The sequence below is a fragment of the Phascolarctos cinereus genome, unplaced genomic scaffold (genome assembly GCF_003287225.1).
Source record: "Phascolarctos cinereus isolate Bilbo 61053 unplaced genomic scaffold, phaCin_HiC Scaffold_9;HRSCAF=440, whole genome shotgun sequence".
In the NCBI taxonomy this organism is placed as follows: domain Eukaryota; kingdom Metazoa; phylum Chordata; class Mammalia; order Diprotodontia; family Phascolarctidae; genus Phascolarctos; species Phascolarctos cinereus.
This window is the reverse complement of record NW_027556402.1, coordinates 28,940,466-28,958,977: the sequence shown is the minus strand read 5'-3', so window position 1 is coordinate 28,958,977 and position 18,512 is coordinate 28,940,466. Positions and strand designations below refer to the sequence as shown.

Here is an 18,512-nt window from a genome sequence, read left to right as displayed (position 1 = left end):
ATTCACGGGATTTGAATTATGGGAAAGAAAAGGAAGAGAAGGGGAAAAGGATAGGAAAGGGGAGGCGTAAGGAAGGGAGGGGAAAAGAGGGGGAAGAGGGGAAAGGAAGGAAGCGGAGTGAGAGTGGGAGGGGGAATGGGAGGGAAGGGAAGGGGAGAAGACAGAGGGGAGGAAGATGATGATGACTCAGTAGACCTTTAGAAGGAAGGACATCTTATAATTTAATCTCTTGCTTTGTTTCATGTGACAATTTTTATGACATGTCTCAGCTATGCCCCTGACAAAGGTAAAGGGATCATCTGTGCTTTCATGCACATCAGACCAGTGCAACCACATAGAGGACAGATACAACTTGGTGAGCTTGTGCCTAGACACCAGACTGTGTTTTCAACTCTGTTAATTTCCCCGAGCAGATGACCAAACAGTAGCCTCAAGGTGGAAGAGTCCAGGCTTGGAGGTGACCTAATTAGTTCAAGAGGTCCATAGATCCTAGGTCCAAAGAATGGATCTGGCTGTTGCCAGGAAAAGTTTCTGCAACAGAAAGGATAGGTCCAAGCCTGTCTGTTTTACCAGCAGACATGTTGGTTTGCAGAGTTGTTTAGACATTCAGGACCAAACGAAATGTAAAATGCCAAATTAGCCGTCCTGCATACTGTTTGATGTTCTGATAAAGTTTAAGAATCAATCTTCTGAAAGAGTATTACTGTAATTACAAGTTACGATGTTGAATCCCATTTTAAGCCTTCTCTTTCGCATATGAGAGTTGTGTTTTAGCATTTCCTTTGTGTGGAAGAATACCTGATTCCTGTTGTACCTTTCTGCTTTCCCTTTTGAGGAAAACATAGTCATTAGCCTAAAGCTAAGCCTTAAGCAATTTAAGCCAAATGACAAAAAGAAATTTAGCTTCCATCTTCTTAGGAGTCAAACTTCTGTAGTACTGAACCCAGTCCAGAAAGTGTTCCTGACTCCAGAACAGAGGTGCCTTTTAGGGAGAGGAAATAGGTGGAATTCCAGCACCTGGGGGCTCCCCAGAAGCTCCTTGATATTAGGTAGTAGGATCATTAACTAAGAGCTGGCAGTAACCTTAGAGATCATCTAAATCTAACCTTTTCTTTTTAAAGATGAGGAAACCAAGAGCCAGGGAAGTCAAAGGTAACCCAACTTACATGTACAAGGAAATTCAAAGGGTTCCCTATAGCCACCTTATGGTTTAGTTATGTCTGGACAACAAAGAGAATGATAAAAATTTAGAGGAAAAGTTCTCAAAATTTCAAATCAAATGGCTTCCACTCCAGAGTTTAAATGGGACTCAAGTGACTCTTTTTGTGAACTTTTAAAGGAAGAAGAGAGATCATTGGTGAAATTATATTAGTGAAATTGGAAGCCAGTAGCTGTTGTAGTACAAACTAAAAGGTCACTGAAAATGTGGGTTTCATCTTGCCCTCATTCTCCACTTCCTTATCCATAAGGAAAAGGGGACATTGTTGATTAAATTTGAAGCCAGGGATGGAGGGGCTGAGAAATGACACGGTCTCCAAAAGTTATGGTTTGCTCCTTTATAAGCTACTTCTTGGCCACTTCAAGACTATTAATTTACTCCCTTTAACCACTAAGGATATTTAATATACTAAAGCAATACTTTGCTAAGAATTTGGTAACCTTGGCAAGCACTAGTATGACCATCTTAAGTTATGTTTTAACTTCAGTGTTTTTGATGGAAGAATTTGACTTTCCTAGTGTTACAGATTTCTAAATGAAAAATAATAGTAAACATTAACTATTGTAATGAAATAGACTCAAACGGGTAAAGGACTTTATTCTGTACCTGGGCAAAGTAAGTCATAGAGGCTGGCAAAATCATCGATGCACAAAGAGGAGACCTGCCTTCCAGATCTTTGCCATCAGCAGATGGCAGTCCCCTTTTATAGTGATGTCAGAAAGCACCATAAAAGAGTTAAGAAACAAATATTTCTTAAAGGCACTATGCTAGATAGACTTATATAAAGTAATATCTAATTGATAAGATTGCATTTTTAAAATACTTTACAGAGCTAAGAAAAACTTTAAGAGGTTCTGGGCAAGAAAAGCATTTTAAATGATAAAATGTCGGCAGATTCTACCTTGGGCTAGATTTGTGATTTAAATGTTATGGGGAAATTCCCTTGAGGAAACTTTCTACTAATCCAGATTGACATCTATTCTGCCACTCAGATAGTCTGAAAGGGTTACCCAGGGCACTGAAAGGTTAAGTGACTTGTCCAGTATATGGGGGGGGAGGGGAAAGGACTTGAATTCAGGTCTTCCTGACTCCAAGGCTTGTTCTCTATCCACTTGCCATGCTAGCTCATCTGAGATGTTTAGGTATTCAAATTTGTGCCAGAAATTCTGTAAAATCAAGATTCACTTACAAGATGATAACATGTGACATTTATATAGTTTTGCATGCAACATGACTTACTCTCATTATCACATTTGCTCTTCATAATGCAGATAATTATCATTCCTTTTTTACATATAAGGAAACTGGCTCAGAGACGTTAAGAATTTCTCAGAGAACTGTCTGAGGCAAGAGTCAAACCGAGGTCTTTCTGTCTCTAGTCGCATATCTACCATGTTTATTTATAAGGGAAGAAATAACCCAAAAGGAGAAAATAAAAGGAAAAAAAAAGAAGTTAAGTTCTTTTCACTCCTTAAAAAAGGTTGATATGAATTCGATATGTAATCTTATGTGCAAATTTAGTATCTGGAGGCACACTTGAACAGAAATGGTTTTTAATGTCATCCTCCAATCTCCATTCAAGTCCTAAGCCATGAGTCTGGGCTGTCAAAGACTATGGCAGGTGAGTGCAAGCTCTATCAGATGCTGCCAGCTGGAAGGTCTGGGTCCTGAGTAGACGTTTACTAAGTGTCTACTATGTGTTGGTCTTTGAGAATCAGATGTGGTTAAACAATTCATCATCTGAAGTTAATCTGATGAAAAGTCTCTCTGAATATGGCTAGGCTGCTTCCTGGCCAATGTACCTGCAGATGATGAATTGTTTAACCACATCTGATTCTCAAAGACCAACACATAGTAGACACTTAGTAAACGTTTATTGAATTGAATTGAAAAGACCATGTACTAAGCCACAGAAGAGGTTGACTCTGTATCACTGGGGCAAGCACTCACTCATGAAATTATGGATCTTTGATTTAAAAATAAAAAAAGATAAAAATAAAATCTACGTTTGGAAGAACACAGGCAACTGTAGGCTCCAAGGTGCTTGAAATAGGTTTCTGCTCTCTATTGGAGGCAATAAGTTTCAATAATACAAATTCATATCAGGTATTTACTCTAAATCGAACACAGTTGCTAGGTTTGTCCCAAGACCCCCAAAAAATCAACTCATTCTCCAGTATTTTCTACATCTGGATGTATGCTGTGTTTGGACTGATAATCTCTGAGGTGCTGCAGATTCAATCATGTTCAGTATTTAGCAAGAAGTATACTGAACATGTATACTAAACTGTTTTTTAAAGTTATAAAGGTTGAACAAAGGGGTTTCTAGTTATCCCTCAGTTAACAAGAAAATCCAGTTAACCAGAATGTAAAACTCCATGAGAATTTGGGCTTTTCTGCATTGTGCCTCTTATACATGGAGCCATTGAATAACTCCCAGAAGGCAGGGTTTATGAAAACATAATACTGAGATAGGTACACTTGAATGAGGAACAACTCTCTGGGCCTCTAATACCTTATCTAGGTTATCTCTGAAGTTGCTTTCAGCTCTAAATCTTATGAATTGTTACAGGACATTTGGCAAAAAAATGGAAGGGTGGATGTTCTGGACCTGTGATTTCATCAATTGTAGGGAACTTCCCTGAGACATCAGCAGCTCATCTATAATTTAAGGCCTTAAAAATTTGCCTGGGACACTGAGAGGTCAAGGGTCTTGCTCATGATCTCTTAGCGTATGTCAGAGGTGGGATGTGAAACAATGTCTCCTTTACGTCCTATGCCACGCTGCCTTTGCCCTCTTAGTTCCCTTTCTCCTTTTCCTGAAAGACAGGAACAAATATTTTTAAACCAAAACATAAGTGGAAAACAAAGCATTTCTTCACTTGTCAGTAGACAAGTCTTTTTTTCTTCTAATATTCAGCTAAACAAAAACCACAAAAATTGTATTAACTTCTTTTTTTCTAGGATCCTCAGTATTACTCATTCTATAATGAATAGTTATTGAATGTCCTTTGGATGCAAAGCTTCTAATTAAAGAACTTTCTTTGAAGGTCAAGTCATCCTTATTCATTCTAGTACAAGATTTTCAATATCTGGTAGGTAATATGCATTATCTAAGAATATAAAACCTGAATTTGAAATTTCCTTTGTTGAGTTAATTCAAACCAAATCACAATCTTACCTCCTCTGGCCTCATTTTCAGTAGGCCTTCCCTCTAAATACCAACTTAGTTTCAAGTGTTCTGTAGAGATTAGATAAATGTATCATGAAACATGTATCACATGTTTCTTAACATGTGCATCTATCCCCAAATATACTCTTGTTGAATTTATATATCCAGAGCAAGAGCAACAGAGATGATATATGGACATGTTTTCAGAGAAAAGTAACTCTATCAGTCATTACATCTTTACTTTTTCTTTTCTTCTTCCTGTCTGTCATTTATCACAAGGCGCAGATTAAACAGTTTCAATGTACAAGTACATTTATTTTATTATTTTAGCAGATCTGAAATAAATTTTTAAAGGACATACAAATTCCCTACCTTTGTTCCTTCTTCAGTTCAAAAATTCTCCAGAAAATTCACCAAATATTGGGTCGTAGATCTCACCAGAGAAATGTGGGGCCAATGAAGATATTTGTTAGCTGATTTTTGAAAATTACGCTGATGGCCCAAGAATTTAAACCCTGCTCCAGGTCCTCAGCAGCCAATCAACCTTCCCCTTGGGATATCTGATGTCACAAAGTGTCACCGGGACTCCAGTACACCTACACTTCCTCTATCCTGCAGGGGCAGATTTTCCCTAAAAAAGCTCTTGTGGTTCCCAAATGACTAGACTAGTTTCCATTAAATTGAATATCTTCCTCAAGCTTTGTTTTGATTTCTAAATATATGTCATTCACATCCAAGAAGGCTTGGGAGCATTATAAGCAATGACAGTGTCACCCACACACTGACAGATCCTGTCAGACATGAGAGAGGGTAGGAGGGTAGGTTTCCTGTTAATGTACATTTCCAGGTTGTACATGAAGGAAGCTCTATGTTTGGGCTTTGGAAATACTAGACATTTTTCAACTATCAGTGCTGAGAATGCCTAGCCTTTATTTATTCTTCCTTATGCCAAGTGCTTGGAAGCAACTGGAGATTTCATGGGTGATTCACTCCCCATCGTCTCCTAATAGCCTCTGAGAGTTACAATACCTACCCACTGCCACCGTCCATTCACAAAAATTTTTAATTACTATCAGGAAGAATCTGTCTGATATGGCATCATCCCCAAAACTAGGGTTATGGCCTAAGAAATTCATAGAATAATAATAGATCAGACGTCTAATAACACATTGCAGTTGCAAGTTTTATCTGTTTAATAACATTTAATCTGCTTAATTATCTGCTTAATAACTTAATCTTCACAATACTATGAGGTAGAAGATCTTGTCTAAGATCACATACTCAAATCCATGTAATAGGACTCGACATTTACTTGAATGTTCTTGTCTCTGCCTCAGTATTGCACAAATCAGTGGGACAATTTTCAAAGTGAAGTGTAAAATTTATTCTATACTTTTTAAAATGAAAAGCAAGTGACATGAAATGGAGCTTCATGGTTTCCTATGGAATTCTCTTGTGTTCTGCTATGCACGTGGCAGGGATCTTTTTGTAGTGTTTAAATGCAGAATAAAAATAGTGCTTCTAAAAGAGATTTTCAAGCTTACTTTTAAAAAGAGATTTCCCCCAGAACTCTAGAATAAGGGCACAATGAGCAAGAGATTATTAGAAAAGTCTGATTCTGCTTTTTTGGGGTCAGGTTTCTCCAGGACTGAACCTTGGGTCTGAGCCCAGGGGAAGAACCTTTTTTGTGGGAAAGGCTCCCGCTACCCAGGCCATGGGTGATAGCCACATTCTTTAGGAAACTGTATGCCATGGGAACAACTTGCTATGAGGCACCCAGAAAGATGATGTGGAAATATTAGAATGTCAAAGCATCTGTGAAATCTAGTCATTGGCTTAGCCAATCTTAAGTATCAATGTGAAATCTGAACTATACATGTATATACCAAAATATGACTATATATATATATATATATATATATATATATATATGTATGTATATATATATATATATATATGATAAAATTCACACAAATTGATAAATCTGTTGACTGATTGGTATCCTTAGGATCAATCTAATCATAGACTTCAATACTCTGATATGGATGCTCCCTCCAGTGATGCAGATCCCAGTCAATCCATGTCTCCTTATCCTGTTGGACTCTGGCTGCCCTCCTATAAGTATTTCACAGAGGGTCTATCTACTTCACATGCTAACGGCCTACCTCTAGAGCTCTTGACAATGTGGGTACTAATGAATTCATCATGTTCTCCTTCATTCTTCCCCCTCCTGGTCCATCTCATAGAATGACTGAATTGAGAGCTGTACGAGACTTGAGCTGTAGGAGCCAATCCCTACACTGTGTGAAGATGTCCACAGTGAGAGGACTCACCACTTCTCTAGTGAGCCCATTCCATGTTGGAAGCTGTAATTGTTAGGAATTCTTTTTCTTTATGTCAAGCCTGAATTAGCCTCATTGCAACTTTTCCCCATAGTTCCTGATTCTGTCCTCTGGAGCCACAGAGAAGTCTAATCTTTCCTTCATATCACAACTGCTCAGATAGTTGAGGATGGCTCTCCACATTCCCCATCCCTTTAAGACTTCTCTTCACCAGACTTAACATGACAAATTACTTCAACCAATACTCCAAAGACACGGTCACTTTACCATCCTGTATGCCTTTTGCTGGACACTTTCCAGCTTATGAATATCCTTCTTCTTTTTCTTAAACCAGAAATGTAAGAACTGAACACAGTACTCTAGATAAGGTATGACAAAGGCAGAGTACAGTGGCACTATCACCTACTTATTCCTAGAAGCTATGCTTGTGCTTATTTTGATTCAGCACAAGATTGCCTTCATTCTTTGGTGACCACATCACACTTTTGAGGCTATAGTCCACTAAAACCCCCAAATCTTTTTCAGAACACCCATGGTCTAACCACACCTCTCCATATTGGACTTGTCAAGATTTTTTTTCATAAATGTAAGACTTTATATTTATCCCTATTGAATTTCATTTCATTTGATCCAGTCCAATGTCTTGACCTATCAAGATCCTTTTGGACTCCATATCTGTTATTCAGAATGTTAGATATCCCTTCTAGTTTTGTAGTGTCTGAAAATTTGATGAATATTGTATCTGCACCATTATCTAAATCACCGATGAAAAATGTTATACAACACAGGGGGCAAGCATACATCCCTGGAGTACCATAACTGTATGACCCTGAGCAAGTCACTTAAATTCTCTGTGCCTTGGTTCTCTCATCTATAAAATAGGAATAATAGCATCTCAGCATGTTGTGAGGATAAATTGAGATAATATATGTAAAATGCTGCACGAATATCAAAGAACGACACCAATGTTAGCTATTATTATAATATGTACTCTTTGACTTCAATTATTCTACCAATTCTGAATCCAAATAATTGTATTGCTTCCCTCTCCATTTCCTCTACAATCTAGTTGGTTTTTATTGTTATAGAATAAAACTGTAAATTCATTTAGTTAGCAATGACATTGTTATTATATCGGCATGACCCATCCATGAGCAATGAAAAATTTTCCGGTCATGTAAGTAACTTAATTTAAGGAACATTTTGTAATTGTAGATGTGAAGGTCTGAGTATACTCTGGTAGATTGATTCATGTATTTTATGTTTGTTAGAGTTGTTTTGAATGGCACTTCCTTTGATATTATGCCCTTTTATATTTTGTTAATGCCATATAGAATTGCTATTTATTTTTTATTGGTTTATTCTTTTTCCTCCTACTTTACTGAAGCTATTGTTTCAACTGGTTTCTTTGTTGATTCTCTAGGATTTTCTAAGTAAACTATCATGTTTGGTCTCATCTTTGCCTTAAATTTATTTCTCTTGTCATTGCTATTGCTAGCATTTCTAGAATTGTGGCAAATATGGAGAGAAAGGAAAGGAGAAAGAACATTCTTGCTTTACGCTAGAATTTATTGAGAAAACTTTTAGTGTTTCCTCATTGCACGCAATGCAAGCTTTGTGTTTTAGACAGTTTCCATATGAAGAAAGGTTTTTCTATATTTATGTTTTTTAAAGATTTTAGCATAAAGGAGTGCTGTACTTTGTAAAAAAGCTAGTGTTATACTTTCTCAAAGGGCTATACTTTGTCAAAGGCTTTTTTGTACCCGTCTGTATATAACACACATTATAGTACATAATACATTGTATGTGCTTGTATAATAATATATTTATTTGTATATGATCATGGTTTAAAGTGTTCTTGTCTTCAATGATCATCTTAATTGCTTTTGTAATATTCAGCCATTGTTGAACACCTGGCATAAATCTAATGATCAAAGTGAGAGGAAAAAGAAAAACAAACCTTGGATAAATTGCTGCAGTCTTTTTGACCAGTTTTTTGTTTTTGTTTTTTGATAAGTGGTCTAAAGTTTTCTATTTGTGCTTTAATCTTGTGTGGGTAAGGTCTTAGGATTTTTTTTTTGTGAGGCATCGGGATTGACTTGCCCAGGGTCACACAGGTAGTAAGTGTCATGTGCCTGTGGCTGGATTTGAACTCAGGTCCTCCTGACTTCAAGGCTAGAGCTTATCCACTGTGCCACTTAGCTGCCCCAGGTCTTAGGATTCTATTTGTGTCATGAAAAGAATTTGGTAGAGTGTTTTCTTTCTCAAATTTAGAGAACAATTTGTGGGGTATAGATATTAATTATTCTTTAAAAATTTTTATATAATTGTCCTATAAATTCATCTGGATGGGGGGGTTCATTTGGGGTTTTTATACTAGTTCATTTACAAGTAGTTCAATTGGCATTTCTGAAATCACTTGAAATCTTTACTTGGTGCCTTGTTAATTTGAGAATCTTATATTTTCATAGATAATCTCTTCCTTTTGAATTCCCAATTTTGCTGGCATGTAGTAGGTGTGTTACAATTTCAGATTAGGTTCTGATTAATTTTTTTTATTTTTATTTGTTATTTCACTGTATTCTTTTAAAAATTTTACTGATTTAATTATATTCCCTCTTCTTTTAAGTCAAGTTGACTAAAGTTTTATTTCATCTGTTAATCTTTTCAAAAAACCAACTTTTAGTTTTTTTAAATAATTTCTATAGATCTCTTGTTTTCCAACTTGCTTTCCTCTAATTTTCAAGATTTCCTCTTTTGTTTTTATCCTGGATTTATTTGTTGGTTTTCTAAATTATAATTGCATATTTATTTAATTTTATCTTTTTTTATTTTGTTGGTGTATGTCATCAGGGATATAATGTTTTTCCTCTGACAATGACTTTAGCTGCATTCAAGACACATAGTGGGTAAATTTCACAGTTTCAATATTAAACAACAAATTTTGAAAATGACTAGGGGAAAGATTTTCAAACTTGAATAACAAGAGATTTTTCCACAGCCACAGAAAATCTCAAAAGGAAATGGGATGGTATATTAAAAAAAACAACAACAACAACAACTCCAAAGGAACTCAAACTGAAATTGCAAATAGCATCTTACAAAGCTCACCCTAATCCATGAAAATGTGTACATTCAAAAGAAGAGAAGCATAATAGCAAGAGACTTTTCCTCTCCCAGACTTGAATAAATATATCAGAAAGATCAACAAAAAGGAAACTATAGAAATAGAAATGAACAAACAGTTGGAAAACTGTACAGTTTGAAAGACAAAATTTTCTGAATGGGAATATTGAAGAATATATATTTCTCAGTACCACATGACACTTTTAAAAATAGACACAGAAAACAGGGCACATAGAAATTATATGGCACAAAATAGAGAACAGAGAAACTATAAATTTATGCAAAAAAGCAAAAATATTAGCCATATCCCTTAAAGACCATAATGTAATAAAAATCTTAATTAATATAGGGAGCATAAGGAAAAGATACAAATCTAAATGGAGACTTATTGATGACCAAAAACAAATCAAAGAAACAATTAATAACTACATGAAAGACAATGATAATGATGAGACAACATATATTAAAATAAGTGTATCTGTGTTTTACAAGTGTTTCTTGTATACAACAGTTTATTATGTGGTGGTTTTTTTGTTTGTTTTCCATTAATCCATTCTCTTTTATTTCATAGGGGCATTTAATCCATTCTTATTTAGGTATATAATTGTTAAGTTTATGCCTTTTTTAAAATAAAATCAGCATTTAGTCCTTGTAGTTTATATTACTTACAGTAATCTGATGGTTGTATCCTGCCCCTACAGTCTCTACCCCCCATTTTCCCTGCTCAGGTTGCCCTGCCCAGTTCCTTATTCCTTGAATTTACTTTAATTAATATCCTCTCATTCTCTGTCAAATTGACTGCCTGAGGACTATAATATTTCTTCCCCTAGGACCCAGATATTATCTCTGCTTGGGTAGGAAGCAGTCCCAAGAAATATTATTCCTCTTGGAAGAACAAGGCCGACAGAAGCACCCACTCTCTCTAGTCAAAACTAATATCTTGGCTCATATTGAGCCCTCTCCTCAAAGAAGAGGCCATGTTGTCCCCTGAACCATCCTAACAGTGCTTCACACTCAAATCCTAGTCTACACTTGTAACTTTTCCAGCTTCATCAGACCAGCAAGGATTTATATTCACTGGCATAGCCTTTGAGAAGCTGGGATCACCTCCATGCCAGTTGAAGGCATCAGAGTAAGACTTTGTTAGATTTAATAAACAAATAAAATCAATACACAAACAAAACAAAATGCATCTCTATGGTAGCCTGGCTTATTGGCAAGGGCAACGAATTTCAGAAATCTGGTTCAAATGTGAGGTGTGATACTTATGACCCTGTTGAAGAATCACCAAGTCATTTATTTCCTCTCTCTACGTCTCAATTTCTTCATCCGTAAGATGGAGCTAAGAATAGTTGCTCCACACTTCCATACTCCAATGCATGTAAGTAAGAAGATGCTCCACACCCTAAGGCCATTTCTTTGATTTAAGGAAACAACTAAGCAAAGGTACAAACAAAGTGGGAACGATTCCTAGACACCCTCATTAGAACAATAAATCAAAGAGTTAAATTATATAGAATAATGGTACAAGGGAAGCAGCATGGTAGAGTCGGTAGAGTACCAGACTTAAAGTCAGGAATGCCTGTATTCATGTCTCACCTCTGACACAGTTAGGGGATCATCGGCAAGTCTGACTTGGCAACTTTCTAATTCTATAATGAGTTGATAATCTGCATTAGTGAAGGGAGTTTCTACCTTGGCAGTTCTCTGCCCAGATGAAATCTCAAGTCCAAACCTAAAATAAAATAAAGGTGAAAGAAAGGAATTCTCCCCATATTTCGTTTCGTAGAGCATAAGTAAATCTTTAACTATCAGTTATATTGAATGTCAGTTATATTTCTTCTAAAATGCTATTTAGGCTGTAGTGTTTCTCTAACTGGATGGGTTTGGGGATACCTCTTTGACTGTGAAAATTACTAGTATCCATATACCAGTTAAAGGATCTTCCGAGACCTTTGGTTGCAAATGTGGCCTAAGAAGAAAAAAAAAAAAAGGAAATCTCCAGGTAATTTTTAAGCTGCTACTGGCTTAAAAATCACGTCTAGACCAAGGAAACTTCTAAGAAGTTGATGCAATTCTTGAGTGAGGTTTAGTCTTAAAAAGATAAATTTATCCTAAACCAGCCTCTCTTTATACATACAACCAGTTTTACCATTATGACAATCAAGTTCATAATATAGTGTGGCTAATTTTAAGAGTTATACATGGAGATCACAGCACTAGATTTAGAATGTGAGTCTCCCTGAGTCCAACCCAGCACTGAGCTCCATGAGCAAGATATCCTAGAGGGGTACTTGATCAAGTCTTCTTCAAGGACATCATGCTAAATTCCCGGCGCCTTGCAGATACACTTTTCTCTTTCGGTAGATTTTAAAACCATCACTAAAATGTTACCGTTCTTTAGTTTTGTCAATATTTAGAATCAAAAGTACCTGTCACAGTCATTCTCTTTAGGCAACAATGGACATATTCTTTACACTCCACTTTGTTTTACATAGAGTAGGGCCTTGTGTCAAATAATGGTTTCAATAGCAGAGCCAGATATGATCAAACAATACTTCCTTAACTGTGAATGCAGCCACCCAGAAGTCATGTTTTCTGGAACATGACAATGCCACATACTTGTTTGTAACCATCTGTTATTGCTTAGGGGAAGCATTCTACAGAACTCTTCGGGTCATTTAATTCACGAAGTCTAAGTTGCTATTTGGCGAGCCAGACAAGAGTCAAGCTTTTAGGTATGGTCAGCCTAAGCGGTATTTTCCCACTGTTTCACATTTCACTTTGCATTTGAATTAAAGTTAAAGCACAAAGAAATTTCAATACATTTAAGCACGTCTATATTTATGTAACATTTTTACCTACTAACTTAGAACACATATAGATCAAGCATTCAGAATATATCTGAGTTAGCTTTTCTTTGGCTCCCAGTTGGACAGCTTGACAGTTTCTAAAATTGTGTCTCAGGTGATGCCTGACTTTCATTTCATTCTCTCTCACTGGTTATACTTTTACAGAAATTTTACTTTTTAGAAATTACTTGGACTTTTCACAGGAGGAACTTTATAGTTCCTGGCCTTTGCTCTAATCATCACTTGTTAGATGGTTACTGTCACTGCCTTCGCTGACACTGTCGCTGTCACTATCACTATCACTGTCATTTCCATTCTTAGTATCATTTTTAGTCTTGCCTTGATGGTTGCTTTCATTACTGTTACTATCACTGCTGTCACTGCTATCATCAGATTTGCTATCACTATCACTATTGTCACTGCTGTCACTACTGTCACTGCTATCATCAGATTTGCTATCACTATCACTGTCATTGCTATCAGATTTGCTATCACTATCACTACTGTCACTACTATCACTGCTGTCATTGCTATCATCAGATTTGCTATCACTATCACTACTATCACTGCTGTCACTACTGTCACTGCTGTCACTACTGTCACTGCCATCAGATTTGCTATCACTGTCACTACTGTCACTGCTGTCACTACTATCACTGCTATCACTATCACTACTGTCACTGCTGTCACTACTATCACTGCTATCAGATTTGCCTTCACTATCACTGCTGTCACTGCTATCACTGCTGTCATTACTGTCACTATTAGATTTGCTATCACTATCACTGCTATCACTGCTTTCATTACTGACACTATTAGATTTGCTATCACTGTCACTGCTGTCACTGCTATCAGATTTGCTATCACTTTCACTGCTGTCACTGCTATCAGATTTGCTATCACTTTCACTGCTGTCACTGCTATCAGATTTGCTATCACTTTCACTGCTGTCACTGCTATCAGATTTGCTATCACTTTCACTGCTGTCACTGCTATCAGATTTGCTATCACTTTCACTGCTGTCACTGCTATCAGATTTGCTATCACTTTCACTGCTGTCACTGCTATCAGATTTGCTATCACTTTCACTGCTGTCACTGCTATCAGATTTGCTATCACTTTCACTGCTGTCACTGCTATCAGATTTGCTTTCACTATCACTGCTGTCACTGCTATCAGATTTGCTATCACTATCACTGCTGTCACTGCTATCAGATTTGCTTTCACTATCACTGCTGTCACTGCTATCAGATTTGTTATCACTATCACTACTGTCACTGCTATCAGATTTGCTATCACTGTCACTGCTATCAGATTTGCTTTCATTATCACTACTGTCACTGCTATCAGATTTGTTATCACTATCACTACTGTCACTGCTATCAGATTTGCTATCACTGTCACTGCTATCAGATTTGCTTTCACTATCACTGCTGTCACTGCTATCAGATTTGCTATCACTCTCACTGCTGTCACTGCTATCACTGTTATCACTGCTGTCAGATTTGCTTTCACTATCACTGCTGTCACTACTATCACTGCTGTCACTGCTATCACTGCTATCACTGCTGTCACTGCTATCAGATTCACTGTCACTATCACTATCAGATTTACTGTCACTGTCATGGCTGTCACTACTATCACTATTGCCATTTGCTACATTTCCATCATTGTCGTTACCACTGTCGCTGCCATTATGAGAGCTGTTGCTATCATCATCATTAGTGTCTGATACACTATCACTATCCTCATTTCCTCCTTCTGGTGAGTCACTACCATTGTTATCACCATTTGATTCTTCAGGTTCATCAGAATCATTGCCCTCACTTTTACTGATATCCTCGCTTTCAGACTTGGCATCATTGTTACTGCTATTAGGGTCATCTCCTTGCATAGATTCATTGTCAAAATCATAGCTCTCATCATATCCATCGCTATTGCTTTCACTGCCAGTGTTGCTGGGTCCAGCTTTGCCACCAAGTTTTGTTTTCAGGTTCTTTCCAACAGGTTCATTGTCAACCTTCCCTGCCACATCATGGGATCCTTTGTCAGAAATAACGTCATTTCCTTTACTTCTAAGAGCATCATTTACTTTTTCAGCTTCTTTAGTAGTTTCCATACCATTGATGTTGGTGGTTCCATTGTTTTCTACCTGCTATGAAACAGCAGAGAAAAAAAAGCGTAAATAAAGCAACAACATTACATAAAATTGTGAAAATTGGACTGCATCAATTAATTCGAGATGATGTTAACTTATATTTTAAAATATTATATTTATATTTTATATGTTACATTTATATTTTTGTGACATTTTTACTTTCTTTGCTCTTGAAAGATTTTCACTCTAAGGACACTTCAACAGTCACCCAAATTCTCTGAGGGGCTTTGGCAGAGTAAAAATAAAGCCAGATTGGGATTAAGAACAGTCAGATGTGAATTCTAGGCCCACTACACCCTGCCTTGGTAATCATATGCAAGCCCTTGCTATCAATCCACCTGTATTTCTTCATTTGTAAAATCTGATGCCATTGGACTAGATTATTCTAACCTCCCTTCAAATTCTGAATTCTATGAAATTCTGCAAGCAATGACTTGGTAAAGCACAGTTTCCAAAAGATTTTCAGCAAGCTTGTAAAAATCTTAATTCTCAAAGTTATACCATGCCAGTGCATTAAGAATTCTGTATTTTTTTTATTCAAGTAATATAGAAGGCTAATGTAGAAGAATGCAGTTTTTTTTTTAAATTTGTTTGAAGGGAAAAAAAATTGGAGAAACAATTCTGTTTAAGTTGACTAGACAAAAAAAAAGATTCTAAAATTTACCTTTTCTTGGTCTCTGCCAATGTCATTGGTACCTGGTACTTCATTTAATCCATTTTTACTACCTTTAAGGGGAAAAGTCAGCTCCATGGTAGCTTCTACTGTATTATCATGATCTTCATCACTCTTTGAAGTATTTTCTCCATTGAGGAAATCATCTTTGTCTGCAGTGTCATCCTCTTCATTGGCATTACTTGTATTTTTGCTTAAGTTATTATCACTGTCATCTTCATTTCCATTTTCCTCAATCTCATTACTAGGAAAGCTTGAATCTGTATTATCAACAGTGCTTTCATTTCTTTCCTCTGCTTTTTCTCCCTCATCATCACCAGAACCATTCCCTTCAAAGGTGTCAGCTCCATTACCACTAGCACCACCATCAATATCATTCCAGTTTTCATCTTCTCCGTTATCATTTGTAGTTTTGCTTTTTTCTGTTGGATCCTCAGTTTGATTACTCCCATTTCCATCTCCTCTGTAAGGAGTTTCTTCATTTAGACCACCCTCATTTTTATCAATGTTTACATTTCCTTCATCTTCATTGCTTCTATTCTTGTTTACATTCTCTTGCTGAACATCGATAATTTCAGTTTGGTTTGTGTTGGTAACATTCTCTTCCTTGACATTTCCACTAGTGGTTTCATTATTATTATTCATTACATTTCCTGCCTTGTAAATGATGTCTTCAAAACCATTTGTTGTATCATTTTCTCCATTCCTGTCTCTCGCTAACGTTTCTGGATACACTTTTTCCCCATGCCCATCTCCAATATCTCTCTCTCCTTTGGCTAATATAAGACTGGAATAAGACCCCTTTTCTCCTGTCTTTGCATTCTCAACAGCATCCCCTTCTCCTTTGCTACTGCCATTTTTATATAGTTGTGCACCCTTCTCATCTTGATATGTGAGGTCTTCATTTGTTTCATTATTTTCTTTGATAGTGCCATTGACAACTATCTGATCCTAAAAGGGGGCAAAATAAATAAGAAAAATAATTTAATATCTTGGTCATAAATAGTATATATTTGAATTAAAGCTATGCCATCTTGCCTAGGGAGTAATTAATAATCCTGAATCTAAATAAAATTATTTTTGGTCAGTGATTCATTTAAATGAAGGTAGCAGTGTAGAGCATTGGAAAGAGGATTGATTTCAAAGTGAGAAGAGTCTTAGTTCTAATCTTGGCTCTACCACTTACTAACTGTGTAACATTGGCAAGTTAATTAATTTCTCTGGGCTTCAGTTTCTTCATCTTTAAGTCAGTCAATACACATTTCTTAAGCACCTACTATGTGCCAGACACTGTGCTAAGCAGTCAGATACAAAAAGAGGTAAAAGACAGTCTCTGCCCTCAAGGAGCTCACAATTTAATGGGGGATCAAACAAATATATATAAACAAACTACATGCAGGATAAATAGGAAAAGACAGAAGACACTACAATTAAGAGGAGCTGAGAAAAGCCTCCTGTAGAGAACTGGATTTTATTTGGGACTTAGAGGAAATCAGGGAAGCCAGGAGGCAGAGAGGAGGAGGAAGAGCATTCCAGGTATGTGAGCAGCAAGATAAAATGCCTGGAGCCAAAAAAATTAATGGAGTGTCTTGTTCATGGAATAGCCAGGAAGCCCGTTTCACTGGATCAAAGAGTACATGTTGGGGAGTAAGATATAAGAAAACTGGAAAAGAGGGAACTAGGTTATGATGGTCCTTGAGGGCTTTTGTATTTGATCGTTAAGGCTAAAGGATCTTTAAAATGAAAGAGTTGGACTGAATGACTTCTAAGGTCCCTACTAGCTTTAGATTCTATAATCCTATGACCTTGGTCAAATCACCTCTTCTCTCTAAACCTCATTTTCCCCATCTGTAAAATTAGAAATCTGGTTGAAATTATCTCTAAGGTTATAACCCACATTAAATTTCTATTATTCAAAATCATCAGAAATATGTGATGTGAATACACTTCTTAAAGGAACACTCAAAGCACTTGCCTTCTAACATGATAGAGGTAGTATGAGGAAACAGGATTATCATCCTCGTGTGTATGTGTGTATGTGTGTGTGTGTACATGTATGTGTATATATACACCTATATATACACATTTATAATTTTTTGTTGTTTTTATAAATTTCATTTAAATCAAAAGCCAACACTAAAGTTACAGAGAATCTTAAAATAGTTTTTTAAGTAGGCAAATCAGCTATTAAAAAATTCAAAAGGGCACATTTCTCAAAAGAATAAAAAATTGCTTTTAAAAGAACATTCAAATGTGCCAATCAGAAAATAAATTTTCTTACTGAATTATTATAAATAATAACATTTATAGAATGCTTTATGATAACAAAATAATATAGGTATATTGTCTATAGAATATAATAACATTTTAAAATGTTTTGTGGATACAAAGTATTTATGGCAAATATACTTAGTATATATATGTATATATGTATATATATATATATGTATATATGTATATATACTTAAAAGATGTTACCTCTCTTTTTAGGAGGCAAGTGCTTTGAATGCTTCTTTGGGAAGTGTGCTCATGCTATATGTTTCTGGTTATTTGGAATACAAGAAGTTTCAGCCATATTCCTAATTTTTTTTTCATATTCCTAATTTTGTAGATGAGGAAAATGAGATCCAGAGAGAAGGAATAATTTGACCAAGTCATAGGATTATAGATCTAGAAGACACCTTAGAGGTCATCAATTCCAACCTCCTCATTTTATACATGATGAAAGTGAGGACCAGAGAAGTGAAGCCCAAGGTCACACAGGTAGTTAGAGGCAGAGTCACGATTCAAACTAAAAATCCTCTGACTCACTCATTTAGAATAACACTAACAATCTTGTGGATTTTTGATAATTGAGTACATGAATTTTTCTCACTTCAAAATGTATCTTAAGATTTTGTGTAACTTTTCTATTAGCTTTTAAAATGTTTATGAATAAAAAAAATGTGTTTGTGGTTGACTGCCACCAAC

General features: G+C 36.1%; 2 protein-coding genes across 2 annotated transcripts in view; both read right to left on the bottom strand.

The window, feature by feature from the left end:
• Positions 1 to 12,696: 12,696 nt before the first annotated feature.
• On the bottom strand, positions 12,697 to 14,855 carry LOC144455185 (uncharacterized). The gene has a single exon (XM_078148280.1). It carries the CDS (start codon positions 14,828 to 14,830, stop codon positions 12,944 to 12,946), a length of 1,887 nt encoding a protein of 628 aa, XP_078004406.1. The 5' UTR covers positions 14,831 to 14,855; the 3' UTR covers positions 12,697 to 12,943.
• A 218-nt stretch (positions 14,856 to 15,073) lies between these two features.
• Positions 15,074 to 18,512, bottom strand: part of LOC110209649 (uncharacterized) — a 47,614-nt gene continuing 44,175 nt past the window's right edge. Inside the window, exons 3-4 of the mRNA XM_078148838.1 lie at positions 15,534 to 16,493; positions 15,074 to 15,094 (exon numbers count right to left, since the gene is read on the bottom strand). Coding sequence (XP_078004964.1) covers positions 15,074 to 15,094; positions 15,534 to 16,493 — 981 coding nt within the window. The remainder of the gene's footprint in view (positions 15,095 to 15,533; positions 16,494 to 18,512) is intronic.

Bases quoted from the DNA above. Each gene is read 5' to 3' on its own strand.
- LOC144455185 (XM_078148280.1), bottom strand. From the start codon at position 14,830: ATGGAAACTACTAAAGAAGCTGAAAAAGTAAATGATGCTCTTAGAAGT.